Source organism: Lentinula edodes (genome assembly GCF_021015755.1).
Source record: "Lentinula edodes strain Le(Bin) 0899 ss11 chromosome Unknown C8R40scaffold_22, whole genome shotgun sequence".
In the NCBI taxonomy this organism is placed as follows: Eukaryota; Fungi; Basidiomycota; class Agaricomycetes; order Agaricales; family Omphalotaceae; genus Lentinula; species Lentinula edodes.
Window position 1 is genome coordinate 450,234 of NW_025764328.1, and position 14,984 is coordinate 465,217.

General features: G+C 47.1%; 1 protein-coding gene across 1 annotated transcript; it reads right to left on the reverse strand.

The window, feature by feature from the left end:
* Window positions 1-5,332: 5,332 nt before the first annotated feature.
* Window positions 5,333-6,490, reverse strand: C8R40DRAFT_1171753 (uncharacterized protein; the record flags this gene model as incomplete). The annotated part of the gene is made up of 7 exons (XM_046231758.1): window positions 5,333-5,415; window positions 5,487-5,493; window positions 5,559-5,686; window positions 5,748-5,937; window positions 5,999-6,016; window positions 6,090-6,253; window positions 6,313-6,490. The coding sequence occupies 7 exons, from the start codon at window positions 6,488-6,490 to the stop codon at window positions 5,333-5,335; spliced, it is 768 nt and encodes a 255-aa protein (XP_046085311.1).
* Window positions 6,491-14,984: the final 8,494 nt, after the last annotated feature.

Here is a 14,984-nt window from a genome sequence, read left to right on the forward strand (position 1 = left end):
TGCGGTTCTGGCCGAAATGGCCTGAGAGTGGATGATCATGGAAATAGCGAAGGACTTGAAGGCGAAGATCGCCGTGATTAGGAACATAAATACGGTCATCAAGGCGTAGTAGCTTGTCGCTACCTAAGCTCCAACGTTCATTGGAAGGATCTTTAGCAAGTTCCAGACCAGCAACAGAGCTCGGGTCGGCGGGAAGGGCGAGGATGATGGCTTGGTGCAGGGCTTCGATATCCATGATAATCGAGGCTCGTAAAACCGGACCTTCCAGGAAGGTAGCTCGAAGGGACGCAGTGAGTTGTTCGTTAGTAAAGATAGGGCAAAAGTTATGAGGGTTCACTTGGGCGTAGCCGATATCCCCCTCTTTAGGGTAGACGTCCCAGCGTCTAGTTATCGAATCGGGTTTCTCGCCGAGTTTCCCCGGTCGGAAGCGAATGACCATATTAAATTGATGTAAAAATTCTGACCATCGGACCTGTCGGCGTGTGAGAACCTTGGTAGTAGAGAAATACTCAAGATTCTTGTGATCGGTGACGACGTCCACCGGATCACCTGAGCCTTCCAGATAATGACGCCAAGCTTTAAAGGCCTCGAAGATGGCCAGTAGCTCTTTGTCGTGGGTATCGTAGTTGAGTTCCGCCGCGTGAAGCGTTCTGGAAAGGAAGGCTAGAGGATGAATTTCACCGTCAGCATATTGGATGGAAAGAATAGCCGCAATGGCGTAATCGGAAGCGTCGGTCTCCACGATAAGTGGGCGATTCGGCTCCCAATGGGCCAGTATTGGCGCAGAAGTGAAAGCGATTTTCAGATTTTCGAAGGCCTCTTGACAGCTGCTGTCCCAGATCCAGGACGCGCCTTTTCGGGTAAGCCGAGTCATCGGCACAACGATATCACTGTAATTATAAATAAAACGACGATAGAAGTTTGCAAAACCCAGGAAGGACTGAATGTCCTTAACCTTCCTCGGAACCGGCCACTCTAGAACGGTCTGAACTTTCTCCTTGGACATAGTCAATCCGTCGGGAGAAAGAATATAACCCAAATACTCAACAGTATCCATATTGAATTCGCACTTGTCGGGGTTGGCGTAAAGCCGATGTTTCCGTAACCGCCGAAGAACCTCCTTGACGTGTTCTCGGTGTTCTTCTGGCGTATCAGAGTAGATTAGAATATCGTCAAGATAGACAATAACACAGACATCGAGCATGTCAGAGAAGATGTCATTAACAAACCGCTGGAAAGCCGCAGGGGCGTTCGTAAGGCCGAACGGCATGACCTTCCATTCGTAAGAGCCGTAGCGGGTCCGAAAGGTGGTTTTCCATTCGTCACCTTCAGCGATTCTGACTAGATGATAAGCGTGAGCGAGATCCAATTTGGTGTATATTTTAGCTCTTTTCGGAGCGTCGAGAAGATCTGATATGAGTGGGAGTGGGTAACGATCCTTTTTGGTGATACAATTGAGTCCACGGAAATCGACGCAAAGGCGAAGTTTGCCGTCTTTCTTCGGGACAAAAAGGACCGGAGCGCCGTGAGGAGAGGATGATGGGGTGATGGCACCAGTAGCCAGCTGTTTGTCAATAAAGTCTTTAAGGGCGATTAACTCCTTTTCAGACAAAGGATAAATACGGCCGAGAGGCGGCGAAGCGCCTTCTTCCAAGTCAATCTTCAGGTCGTAAGGTCTATGTTCAGGAAGTGAATCTGCAGCAATCTCGTCGAAGACGTCTGCAAACTCCGCGTACTCTTCTGGGATAGAAGGATGGAGTGGAGGGACAGTAGGAGTGGCGGAAGAGCGGTCGGCGGCGCGGGCCGCGACCTCTGAGTGGATAGCACGAAGTAGAATCGGTTCCATACCAGCGTCCTTGCAAGCCCTGTTAAAGACTGCAGCACTGACGAGTGCAATGTCGACCTCGGGAGTTTCCAGTTGAGCAGCGAATTGAGAGACCGTAGGGTAAGAATAGATGGGTTCAAAGGGGAATTTGGACGAAAGGGGCTTGGCCCGTAAAGTCCGAGAGCGGGAGCGAGAGCGAGAGCGAGGTGAGTCCCCAGGAGGGGTCTCCAGAATTGTCGGTGAAACCGACGGCGAAGGTTCCGGTAGCGGAACAGCGACCTTTGCAACAACAGTGTTGATAGCAGAAGGCACAGACGTCTGTGGAGAATCAAAGTGTGAAGTGTTACGGAACGTAATGTTTCGAGATGCCCAGTCAATCAACGGATTGTAGCGGGATAAGAAACTGTAACCTAGTACTGCTTTACAGGATGAATCTAAATGAGTAACATAAAAGGGTAAGAGAAGCAGCTCGCCGGAAGGGAACCGAACGGCGATATTCGCCATATCGGTAATGGGTTTAGAAGATAATGAACCATCAAAGAGACGAAGATTAACAGGAGAGATTTTGGTCGTAGGAATAGAATTTTGTGAAACATAACGAGTATCAATGAAAGAGTCAGTAGAACCAGAATCAACAAGAGTAGGAAATTTGAGAAGGGCAGAGATAGGTTCGGCCGGCGCGGCCGAATCGGACAAAGGAAATTCAGTAGTCAATGATATTACAAGAGATCGTTCAATGGAAGAAAGAGCGGACGCGTTGAGATATAACTCCCCAGGTGAGGTACGAACCTGATCAACGCAGCTCCCGTTTCGTACCGGGGAACAAGAGCTGCGGATTAGTTTTCCGAATCCTCTTCAACAACCTCAATGGTTGCTTCGGGGGTTTCTTCAACCTCGGCAGCGCGGCCCTTCGATTCTCGGGCCTTTCGCTTATTGCAGTCAGCAATCTGATGCTTACCACCGCAGAAGAGACAAAGGTTGTTCTTCATCCTTCTTTCCCGTTCGGAGGGAAGTACTTTACCATCTGCTCCTAGATGGTTGAACGCGGGGCGCTGACCGCCGGATTGGCCGGAATTCGAAGAGTTCTGGGGCTTACCATTGTTGTTAGGCTTACCACCAGAGAAGGGTTTAGGTTTCGGCGTGAGCGGCGCCGAAGAGCCCGAAGGCTGAGAATTGTTTTGCTGGTTAGTAGAACCAGTCTTGAAGTCCGAGGAACCCTTCTTCGGGTTCCGAGCAATAAAAGGCTTACCAGCCTCACGCTTTCTAGTTTCCTCGCGTTTCCAATAACGATTGTCAATACGAAGAACTTCTTGACGATAATCGGCGAGCGTCGCCGGCTCGGGCAAACGCGCCATTTCGTCCTTGATGCGCTCAGCTAAGCCTCGTCCATAAGCCCATTTCAGGGCAGCAGAATCCCAGTTGGTACTAGCAGCCAGGGTGTTGAACCGGATGTTGTATTTCCGGATGTTCTCGGTTTCCTTCATCTTCAGATTACCGAGAGAATCTTCGGCCTCGCCTTGGGCGTCGTAAACGCCGAAATTATCCTGAAGCTCCTTTACAAGGGCTTTGAAGGAGGATGTCCAGGCCGGCAGCGAGTCGAGATCCGGGTCGAGGATATCAGGGACAAACCATTCTTTGGCTGACCCACTGAGATAGGAAAGGGTGTAGTTCACCTTCCTTTGGTCGGTGAAGTACTTTGGTCGGTCATTGAAGACCAGGGCGAGATTGACGAAGAACGTCTTGAGTTTTCGGGGGTCCGAACCGTCGAATACCTCGGGCTCCTTGACTTTGCTCTTGGATTCAGAGCTGTCAGAGGGACGGCCGAGAGCGGCGAGGACGGTGCCAAGGGTCTCAATGGAGCCCTTGAATCCCGAGAGGAGTTCCAACATAGCACGTTGCTCGTTGGGGATGTCAGGAGATATGGGAGAGCGAGGTCCACCAGGTCCACCAGGACCGCCGGGACCACCGGGACCACCAGGACCACCAGGTCCACTGGGGTCACCAGGCTCACCACGCGGTAAACCGCCGGAATCGTCATCCAGATCGTCGTTATTGTTGTCGGCACCCGGATCGTCGGGGTCGACAGGAGGGTCTTGATCGTCGTGATCACCGGTGTCCAAATCGAAGTGAGGAGGTGGGTCACGAGGAGATTCAGAAGCAGCTCGACGTTGGGGTTGTTTTCCCGTACGGCGGGCTATGGCTTGGAGAATTGGAGAATCAATTCGAGTAGTTGACCGGCCCCGAGCCGGAGCGACCACGGGGGGTTGTCCACGGCAAGGGGTCAGGACTTGGACAGGTTGTCCGTCACCAGTGTACAAGGTGCTGTATTCGAATTGTTGTTCTTCTTCCATGGCTTCAGGAAGAGTCGACGTAGTAGGAACTGTGGCTGGACCGAAACCGCGATTACGGCGACGTGGTTGACCGATAGCAGAGATAGAGTCGGAGAATGGGGCAAATGATTGAGCTGTAGTGAAGAAAGTGTTTTCTTCGGAGTTAGCTCTAGATTGAGCTCGAGTTTTCGGAGGCATAAAAAAATGATATGTCAGTACGACGTTAACGGATTGAGTTTAATTATACTGTTAAGATCATGTACACCGTGTAACCGTGCCAAGGCCACAGAGTGTCTAAGTGCGGAAGACGAATGGGACAGTAGTGAAGTTATTAACAACACCGCCGTTACGCCGTTAGTCCCCGGAGAGCGAGAGTAGAGAGAGAGGAGCTAAGTAGCAGCCAGGTCGGAGCGGCGGTATCGCCGATGACGAGGAGCGGACCAGAGAACGTCAAAGTCCTAAGGTCGAGGAGAACGTACTTCGAGGCGTTGAGCCTGAAGACTTAGAGAAGAGTTAAGTTGAGAAGGGAGATCTAGGTTGATCTAAGTTGATAATTAAACTGAGGAACTACAGTAGCGTACAGGCAGTATTTATATCTACGGAGCGGCGCATCGGTGCGGAGCGCCAGACTAACTACTAGGAGCTATACGAGTAGTACCTGCAGGGTAGAGTAAAAGACAATAAGGAGAGACTAGAACGAAAGAGTAAAGACAATAATGAGAGACTAGGACGAAAGGATATGTGTAGTGAGAAAGAACAATAGGAAGAGATTACAATAAAAGCAGATCTTCGGGATACCGAGCGGCGGAATGGAGGCCCGCGGCATGGACTTGACAGTCAAACAACAAGAACATCCTTTACATATGGAAGGGGGACGCAGTCTCCATTTCCTCAGCCTTATTCCTGTGAGACATATTCATGAAGATGGTCAGATATCATGAGGCTTGAATCTTGAGCAACCTTTGTTTTTTATCTTCTCAATGGGTTTTTGGAAAGATCAATCCCGCTACTTTATCGAGTATATAAATATCGGATACACATCACTATTTCAAAAAACACAGCATGAATACAGATACTAGTAGAAACATTTGCAATATATACTCAATGAAAAACATCATTGACAAGGAATTGGAAGATTTAATACCTCGATCATTCCATGTCCTGGTTCCACCTTCACTTAATTATCATCGGAGCAAGTAGCAATAGCAGGGTTCACATCCCCCTCATTATTGAAGCCATCGGGGAAGAGATCACTGGAAGCTGCACATAAGTATATCCGAGTCAGCATACTTATATCGGAGCTGAGGTATGTGATGTATATGTGCACTCACGGTAAAACTACCAAGGAAAGAAAGATTGTACAATCTCAGTTTTGAGCCAGAGAATGAAGAATAAGCACTCACCACGCCGATGAGTTTCGTGGAGTCCTTCTGATCATAATAAAGGATCCTATCAGTATTGTAGTTTGTAATAGCAAGTGTGTTATAATTCAGATCTTTGATATTCTGGAAATGAAATGCCCCGTCGATATCTATGCAAAGAATTTTATAATATTTCAATGGTATAAGTGTATGTGAAGAAATGCAACTCACGAAGTGCATGCGTGAAGCTCGAACTGTCGGGAAGATTGAATGTCAGGTTTTTCCCGATAGCATGCGCGGATAGCTTGATGGTAGGATCATTGGTGAGCTTAGAGACCGTGGCAGAGGAAATTCCAGTGCTGAGTTTGCGCCAGAGCCCAGAGCCAGTGTCAGCTGGAATATTCTCAATGGGGATTTTGGCCTATGATATCAAATTCCGCATGTGTGAGATAGAAATGTTACATTAGCAGAAGGGGCCCTACCGTATCTTTTGTAAGAAACTACATCATCATACAGACACAGTGCAGTAAGTCATGGGTATGTATACAATTTGACATGTAGAAAAACGCATACCTGAGCAAATGGTTTGATGCCAGGAGTGTTCGGGTCGCGTCCAAAGAAGTCGATACGGATAGCCATGGGACTCTCATCATTTGTATATACCCGGTAGTAGACAGTGTCTCCACTATCCGTGTCCAAGTCTTGAGGGGTCCCATAAAAAAGCCACCCTTCAGGATCTACGTAATTCCAATATTGAGCAATCAGTAAGATGCAAAGCAAGTAACGGAAAACAAACCTCTCCCAAACTGGATATTATCCACAAACTCTCGCATGATTTCGGTAGCCTCAATGCGGAGGCCGGTATCATTGCTGTTTTTACCCCAGTAGAAAAGAGCAGCAGCCGGGCAGAAGTTGTCCCACTGGTTAATGAGGGCAGCAATTTCTTCCGCAAAGGTGTTGTCGAAGGTCCACATTTTGTATGAGCTCGAAGGAATTCAGGCTGGTGAGGAAATAACCATGCAAAACTCTTTCTCTTTTAAACCCCAGGCTGCAGGACTTTCCTCATAATTCTCCGACTTGAATTCTACTTACAGAGATAAAAATCCCACTATCTTGAAAGACAAGTAGAATGTAACTGTGAATACATTGTGAACATATATCAAAAGTTGTGTATTGAATGGTGCGGACCTTACTATCAGAGTGACGTTGTTCAATCAGGAATGTGGTCAGGAGGATACCACAATTGAATTCATTGCGCTTTTAGCAAATCCTTTCGCATCTGCTGGTTCTGTGTGATCTAGAGTTTCTTGCAATCTAACGTAGGTGTTGCCAGTCAATGGTAGACGGGTAACACGAAAAAGATCTTCGACCATTGATGATATTCACCAGAAAAAAATTGTGAGCTCGGAGAATATACACCTCCTTCAATGTGCATGAGAAGGACAGAATCATTATAAAAACAGGGAATTCAGTGTTCCCCACAGAGCCAACAAGCTCCGACAATATATCTCCGAATGTCAATCATCCTGGCTATGCGTTATGACCGATGATGTGGTGTGAGTCATGTACATCATCCAGAGGGTGGAATAATTACCAAAAATATCGTTTCTATGGTTAGATGACAGGTCCTAGTGCATACTGCAGTGCACGACAGATGTCCCGACAAGAAAACACCGGCACCTGAGAGCCTCTGACTTGAATAATCATCCTGTCGATCAAGCAGCTAGATTGTATTTGCAACGAAATTTAGATTGAACATACCTATCTCAAAGTGCAATGTGGACCATAAAAAACGCCGCTTCCGTTGTCCTCCTCGCCCTACCGCAATCACGATTAATGAAGCACCAAGTATTATTCAATGACTCATATTGACTGTAGATCCTGCGAGTATAATGGACGGAACTGCTAGTGAATGACCGTCACTTGGACAACGATAAATGAAAAGACGGTAAGCCACAATAGTCACAACAAGAACATAAAAAAACTCGGATGCACCCGTCCTCTACATATTCCGCTACTTCAAATTCTGCTCAGTCACGACGGTTGTTCTTATAGCAGCCTCCCCCATCGTTGTGCAGACGCCGAGGCAAAATTTAGATCTGAAAAGATGGCAAGTCCTGGCCAAGCTAAGTACCACAAACAGCCATGGTGGAAAGTAGAAGGAGTGTGAGTGTGGGTGAGTTGGGGGCCTGTGAGGAATCTTGATACCTGACCGGACGAGGTAAATCTAAGATGAGTGCTGCCAAAAACGGGTGGTAAATGTAGATGATGTCGTTTCATCCAACGACTCGGTCAAATTCAGAAAAGATGCAAGCACAAAGGCTGCCATTAACATACAGGTTTTCACCAAAATCAGGCCCGGGATGCCAGGAGTACTAGTACTTTTCCGTGCCAGTTTTCAAGGAAATCGATAACACACGTCAACGCGAATTCATTCTTTGCGCCACTGATGTATATGCACCCCCCTCCTCTGGCACCAGTAGAATAAAAACCAGGAAAAATAGCCTAAGAATGAACAGAATAGATAAATAGTTAAATTGATATTGGATAAATATGAAAACCAGGTGAAAGACTCAGTCTTAGAATGAAAATGGAAGATGTTGGATAGAACGACGGAAGGCTGAAAGGAGGAGGTGTCGGCAAAGAATATTTAAAGGAAAACTGCCCGCGAATTTGGAATGTTCAGACGGTAGTGAGTTTGAAAGTTGGAACAACGAAAAAGAACAAAGGGTGAATTGAAAGGGTGAACGAATCCGGTTCTGGTCCATTCAAGCTCAAAGTCTCATAAGGTGAGCTCGCGTCCCTATTCCTTTCCCACTCAAGGCAACCCCAAAGGCCCGATATGATTTTTCTCTCCATCGTGATCAATGATTCGACCGAGGCATGTTATACACAAGCCATCACCATCTGAATCAGAGTCGCGAGCGAATTTGTGGTGGGATGATCTGTAGTGGTGGAGAGTGAGTACGGAACGAACGATATGAACGCGTATGAGAGGTTGAAGAAAGGTATAGGAGATGGAGATGATGGGTGAGAAGAAGGTACATAATCAAGCCAAAATCAACAGCAAGTAACAAGAGAATGATGAGAGGACGAAACGGACCGAGATCAAACGACACGAACGACTCAACGAATGATATTGCAACGGTTAAAAAATAAGCCATTTATGAAACGAGACGGAAAGAACGACGATATAACATGAACCACCCACCCAGAAACTGGACTGGCGACAGTCAACTGCGCGAGAACGACGGAGACCAAGGCGAATTCGAATAAACGGGTCCAACGAGCCATTGATCAGCCTGGTAGCGTTGATGGTGATGTGGAATTGGAAAGATCGATTGTGAGGACACGGGATTGAAGCAGTAAGTCGCGGTCTCGAAATCGAAACTGACTAGAAGGCTACCGAGGGTAATGGCTGTGGTACAAGGTAGTGACCAGGTGGTAGGTGTTGAGCAGGCAAGGAGTGCGTAGTGGGAACACTCTCCAGTACCATACCTGGTAGTAGAGCTTAGTGTCTCAGTGAGGCAATAAAAGTAAGAGAGAAGCGAGTTGGATTCCAGTACAGGATATGGCCTGTTTATATACATAACTGTATGACAGTATTACATAAGGAAGTACTGAGGAATCCGCATATAGTAAATGACTAGATATGACTACATATGACATATTATAACACATGATCATAATAGTGGCATGTGAACAGCATAGCCGCGTTCAACACACCCCCTTGCTGAGCAGCACAGTAAAGTACTTTGCTCAAAGCAATAGCGGTAGGCGTCAGACAGGACAGACAGCCTAAGGATTGGTGGACGAGTAGAACTCAAGTCCAAGCATTGAGCGGAACAGCTCAAATTTGATATGCCCAAGATTCTTTGTGAAAAGATCTGCAGGGTTGTTACTGCCATCTACGAAGAATACTTGCACAAGGCCACGTTCGACAACTTCACGGATATAATGATACCGGATGTCAATGTGTTTCGAGTGTTTGCTAGTGACAGGATTTGATGCCATGAAAATGGATCCTTGATTGTCTCCAGCAATAGGAATAGCGTCAAGTTTATAGCCTAGTTCTTCAAGTAGATTACGGATCCAAACCACTTGACGGCTGCAATCAGACAATGCCATATACTCAGCCTCTGTAGACGAGTGAGCAATTGTCTTCTGCGCATGGCTGGTCCAAGAGAAGATGCCATTGGCAAGCTTCATGAAAAATCCAGTCTGTGACCGGCGTGTATAGGGATCAGAAGCCCAATCCGAATCAGTCCAAGCGCTGAGACCGATACCCGATTCACCATCATAGCAAAGTGCATATGATCTAGTACCTAGGAGGTAGCGGCAAATATAGAGTGCCTTGTTAAGGTGCTCTTGAGATGGGTTAGCTGCATGTTGTGCAAGCTTGGTAACAGCAAAGGAGATGTCGGGACATGTACCCAACATAGGGTAGAGAAGGGAACCAATAACCATTTGAAACTTGCTACGAAGAGCAGAATTCGATTGGCCTATGGTGGGTTCAGGTTGGAACCCTGCAGGAAGTGGTGTATCAGCCATTTTAGCATTTTCCATACCGCAACGCTTAAGGACTTTGTCAAGGTAGGCGCATTGATCAATATAGATCTTTTTGCCATGACGATTAATCCGCATGCGAAGGAATTCTTTGGCTTCACCAAGATCTCTGCATTCCCAATGTGACATGAATTTCCCTTTAAGGGAATCTACGAGTTTCTTGTCAGGTCCAGCAAAGAGTGCGTCATCAACGTAGATGATGGCGATGACTAAAGAGCCATCTTTTCCTCGTCGGACAAAGATACCTGCATCAGAGCTCAGGCGTTTGAAGCCAAGTGTTTTCATGTATGAGTCCAATGTTCGCCACCAGACAAGACCTGCTTGTTTCAGTCCATACAGAGCTTTGCGCAGTAAGAGGACTTTATCCTCTTTGCCTTTGATTTGAAAACCTTCAGGCTGTTCCATGTAGATAGTCTCATGTAAGATGCCATATAGATAGGCATTTCGAACATCGAGTCCAGTGAGATACCAGTTGTTCAGCGCAGTCAAGGCGAGCAACAGTCTAACAGTCTCAAACCGTACTACAGGAGAGAAGACTTGGTCATAATCAAGACCTTCAATTTGTGAGAACCCTTTGACAACAAGGCGTGCCTTCTTACGACCATCAGATTTGATGTCGAAGACCCAGCGGTTCTTAATAACCTTTCGGTCTGCTGGACGATCCATGAGTTCAAAAGTACCACGCCGTTTGAGCGCTTCAAGCTCTTCTTGGCAGGCCTTAAGCCATTCCTCACGCTCAGCCTTAGGTAGGCGAGTAATGTCCTTGTAAGTCCATTCACGGACGTTCTCAGAGCTTTTCAGCTCCCCCTCAAAGGGAACGGCCTTAGCCATGAGAAAATATATTAATTCAGCTCCCCCTTCCCGACATAGTCTGATCAGGGTATTAGCTTTGTCACCAGGAGTGACAGAGGGTTGTTCTCCATTTTCAGGAGTAGGATGCTCAGTACTAGGTCCGGGAACCTGTTCTGGCTCAGGACGTTCTTGCTCAGCCGAGGAGCTACCTGGCTGTGGTGCGCGTCTCTGAATATCCCTCTTTGGTCTCTCTACCTGTTGTTCCGTAGGAAGCTTAGTGCTGCTTCTAGGATCACCGGTAAGACGAGTAGGTGGTCTCCGCACACGACCTGAACGTCTCAACTGTTCTTGAGCAGGAGGTTGTTCATTCCGGGGTTGTGGCGGCGGACTAGGATCTCGTGCTGGCTGTTCAGCTGGCACAGGCGGTGCAACGTCTTGCTCCGGATCCTGTCTCATTTGGGGAGTGGTAGGTTGATGAAAGATGGGAACATCATCATCACCAGGTGGAGGAATAGGATCTTTAGGATCTGGGTTGCGATCTGGTAGTCGCGTAGAGCGATGACGCTCTGAGGATTTACAACGAGGAAATAATTTCTCATCAAACACAGCGTGCGTAGCAGTGAACATGGCATTGTTCGACCGCATGTAGATATTTCCGTGTCCACCGTCAGAAACTCCGAGATATGTCATTAGTTCTGACCTAGGCGATTGTTTGTTTGTCCGTATTTCTTCATGAAGATAGACATACGCGCCACAGCCAAAGACACGCAAGTGATCTATGCGCGGAACTTTGTTGTACAAAATCTCATATGGTGTCTTCCATTTGTGACGACGCATAGGAGTGCGGTTATACACATGCACAGCGTGTGCAACAGAGAATTCCCACCAGGAATCAGGAATACAGGCTTGAAAGCGCTGTGGTTCACTTTTCTCAATAATAGTCCGGATAAACCTTTCGGCTCTTCCATTCTGCTGGTGGATATGAGGAGATGACCATTGTGCTTTGATACCTTCGTTCTTAAAGAACTCATCAAGTGCATTGGATCTAAATTCTCCGCCACCATCAGACATCCATTCCTTGACGTTAGTCTCGTATAGATTTTTGACTGTGGCAATGAATTGCTTTATCACCGGAAGAGCTCCGCTCTTCTTTTTTAAGTGGCAGTAGAACCCATGCGAAGTATAGTCATCTATGAAGAAGATCGTATACTTGTACTTGTGGTACGAAATGGTAGGCCATTCGTTGAGGTCTGAGTGAATAATCTCGAAGGGACGTGATGCCCGACGATTAGTTGGCGGAAATGGACGTAAAGTCATCTTTCCTTTGGCACAACCTTCACATAGATCTTCCTCATGGGGAATGCTAAAGGTGGGAACACCTTCTGCATGTTTCCTCAGTTGAGTGAGTGCTTCGCGCGATGGATGACCCATGCGACGATGCATGGTAGTGTAGTCCACTGAGTGGATCACTAGGTTTACAGCCATAGGCTGTGGCGAATAATCTTTGAGAATGTAGATTGTATCGCTGTGAGTTCGTGGTTCAAATGACAGGAATAAACCGTCTTTGTCCCAGAAGTCAACTTTGTCTGCGTTGCCGCGAACAGTTTTGCCATCTTGTAGGAAGCGTCCTTGTGCTATAAGGCGATGACTCAACTCCTTCATATAGAATACTGGAGCGATTCGTGCCGAATGCATGCGACCTCTAACATCCTTGAAATTTATCAAGACAGTCCCAACGCCAGTAATGTAGGCAGTTGTGGTTGCAGTTGCTATGAGCACTTTTTCCTCAAGGTCTTCATACTCAATGAAGTCACTCAAGTCAAAGGTAGTGTGTTCAGAACAACCAGAGTCGTTCATCCACCATTTAGGTTGATTTCTCTGTTTACCCTTACACTTCTTGCACACAGAGTATGAAATGTCATGTACGCAAAAATGTTCATTGGATATATACTTGGCATCGATACGGTAATTATACAAACGGGACAAGAGATCAGGCTCAAAGGCCGACTTGCATGTCTTCGCCACTGCAACCGATGAAGGTGCGTTAGTATATCCCATATGGTCAAGATCAGAGGAGGGTACTGACCCCATGGTGTCCATGAATCCAGTGATTGCCAAAATTTCACGATCCAAGTCGAAGTTCATCAACTCATCAGGGTCGAAAGAGGCAGTTCCTGGGACCTCAAAGTCCATAGGAGGAGATGGAGGAGGCGGCGTAGGAGCCTTACTGCCATTCTCAACATCATCCACAGGAGACATTGCACGAGTGCGCTTTGTTGGAGGATCAAGTTCATCATCACTGTCCAACTCCGAAATATGCCCAGCTGGCTCAAGGGTGCGAATGACTTCGGCAGTCGCACGGACGCCAATGTCACGGGCACGTTTGATGGCCATCCTTGTCTTCTTATGAAGATGAAGGGACGTAGCATTAGGAGGAGGGTTGTAAGGAGGATGGATGGAGTGCTTGCGCACATCTTGAACAGAAGGAGTAAGATCAGTACGTACCGGACCAAAGTCAACAGTACTGCCAATTGGACTGAAGTCCATAGAGTCTGCATCAGCTTGGGCAGCGTTTGCATTCTTCTTAGCCTTCTTGTTCTTTCCACTGCCACGCTTACGCTTCTTCTTGTTGTCATCGTTCCCATTCTGTCCCTTCTGCTGCTGGTTACTACCGTTACCATGCTGCTGTTGGGAGAACTTGGGATCGTTTCCCTTGCGATGAACGTTCGAAAACTTGTTCGCGTTCTGCGGTTGGGAGTTGCCAATGGTGTCTCCGCTGAAAGCGTTCATAACTGCGATACGAACTTTAGCAAAGGTCAATTTCTTGAGCTCTGCAGTTTCAAGCTGAGACATGGTTTGGATAACGACAGAGTAACGTGATGGGAGCTTAGATAAAAGAATCAAAGCTTCGAGGTGGTCAGCAAGACCAATGCCAGCTTCATCCATACGGGTGAAGTACATGCCAATCTCCATCATAGAGGACAGCGGATTTTGCTTGTATGGAATTTTAATAGCCATAGCGGCAGCAAAGTCATTAAAGACTGCGCCCAGACTCTTGACATTGTAAGTCTTGGCTAGATAGTTCCAAAGCTTCTTAGCTGTGTCGCTGTATTCCTTGGCAAGGATGCGGATGGAGGGAGAGATACGGAGGCGAATGTTACCAATAGCCTTGGTGTCGATCTCCTTCCAGGCTTTGAAAACAACCTCATAGTTCTTCCAGGCTTCAACACTGGCGGCGTTTGCAGCAACAAGTGGAGATGGTTCACTGGGTTGGTCAGTAGTAATTGCTGATTCAAGCCCTGTAGCCTGAAGGAAGGCTTCCATTTCAGAGGCCCAGGTGTCGTAGTTATCACCTTTGAGGGTGGTGGTAACAGCGGTGAAGAGTGCAGAAGACATTGCGATCTGGATAAAATCAACAGAAAATGTCAGCATACAATTCATAAACGCTCAATGACAACAGATGGAAAAATGGCATGAATGTTATTGCCAGTAGTGACAAGCTGCGACATATGTCTAGCAAGCTGTCATCTACAGTGTCAAGCACTCTTGGGCGATGTCATAATCAGCACTGTTAAGTGCGATATTGACTTCAGCACCAGAGGCGACGTTCCAGGTAAAGGTCTGTGTCAGAGACAGCAATCAAATAGATGCGTCCATGACAACAGTAGACCAGAGAGCGCTGCGAGCTTAGAGCTCAGCAAAGCGTTCATCCGGGGCCCATAACCTGTTGAGCAGGCAAGGAGTGCGTAGTGGGAACACTCTCCAGTACCATACCTGGTAGTAGAGCTTAGTGTCTCAGTGAGGCAATAAAAGTAAGAGAGAAGCGAGTTGGATTCCAGTACAGGATATGGCCTGTTTATATACATAACTGTATGACAGTATTACATAAGGAAGTACTGAGGAATCCGCATATAGTAAATGACTAGATATGACTACATATGACATATTATAACACATGATCATAATAGTGGCATGTGAACAGCATAGCCGCGTTCAACAGTAGGGAGTTATGGGAGTCGCGGCCGAATGAAGAGCACTGAGGACTGAGCGCTGAGCGCTAAGAGCAAACAACAACCCAACGTCTACGACCGGAACTGGGTACCTTGGTGA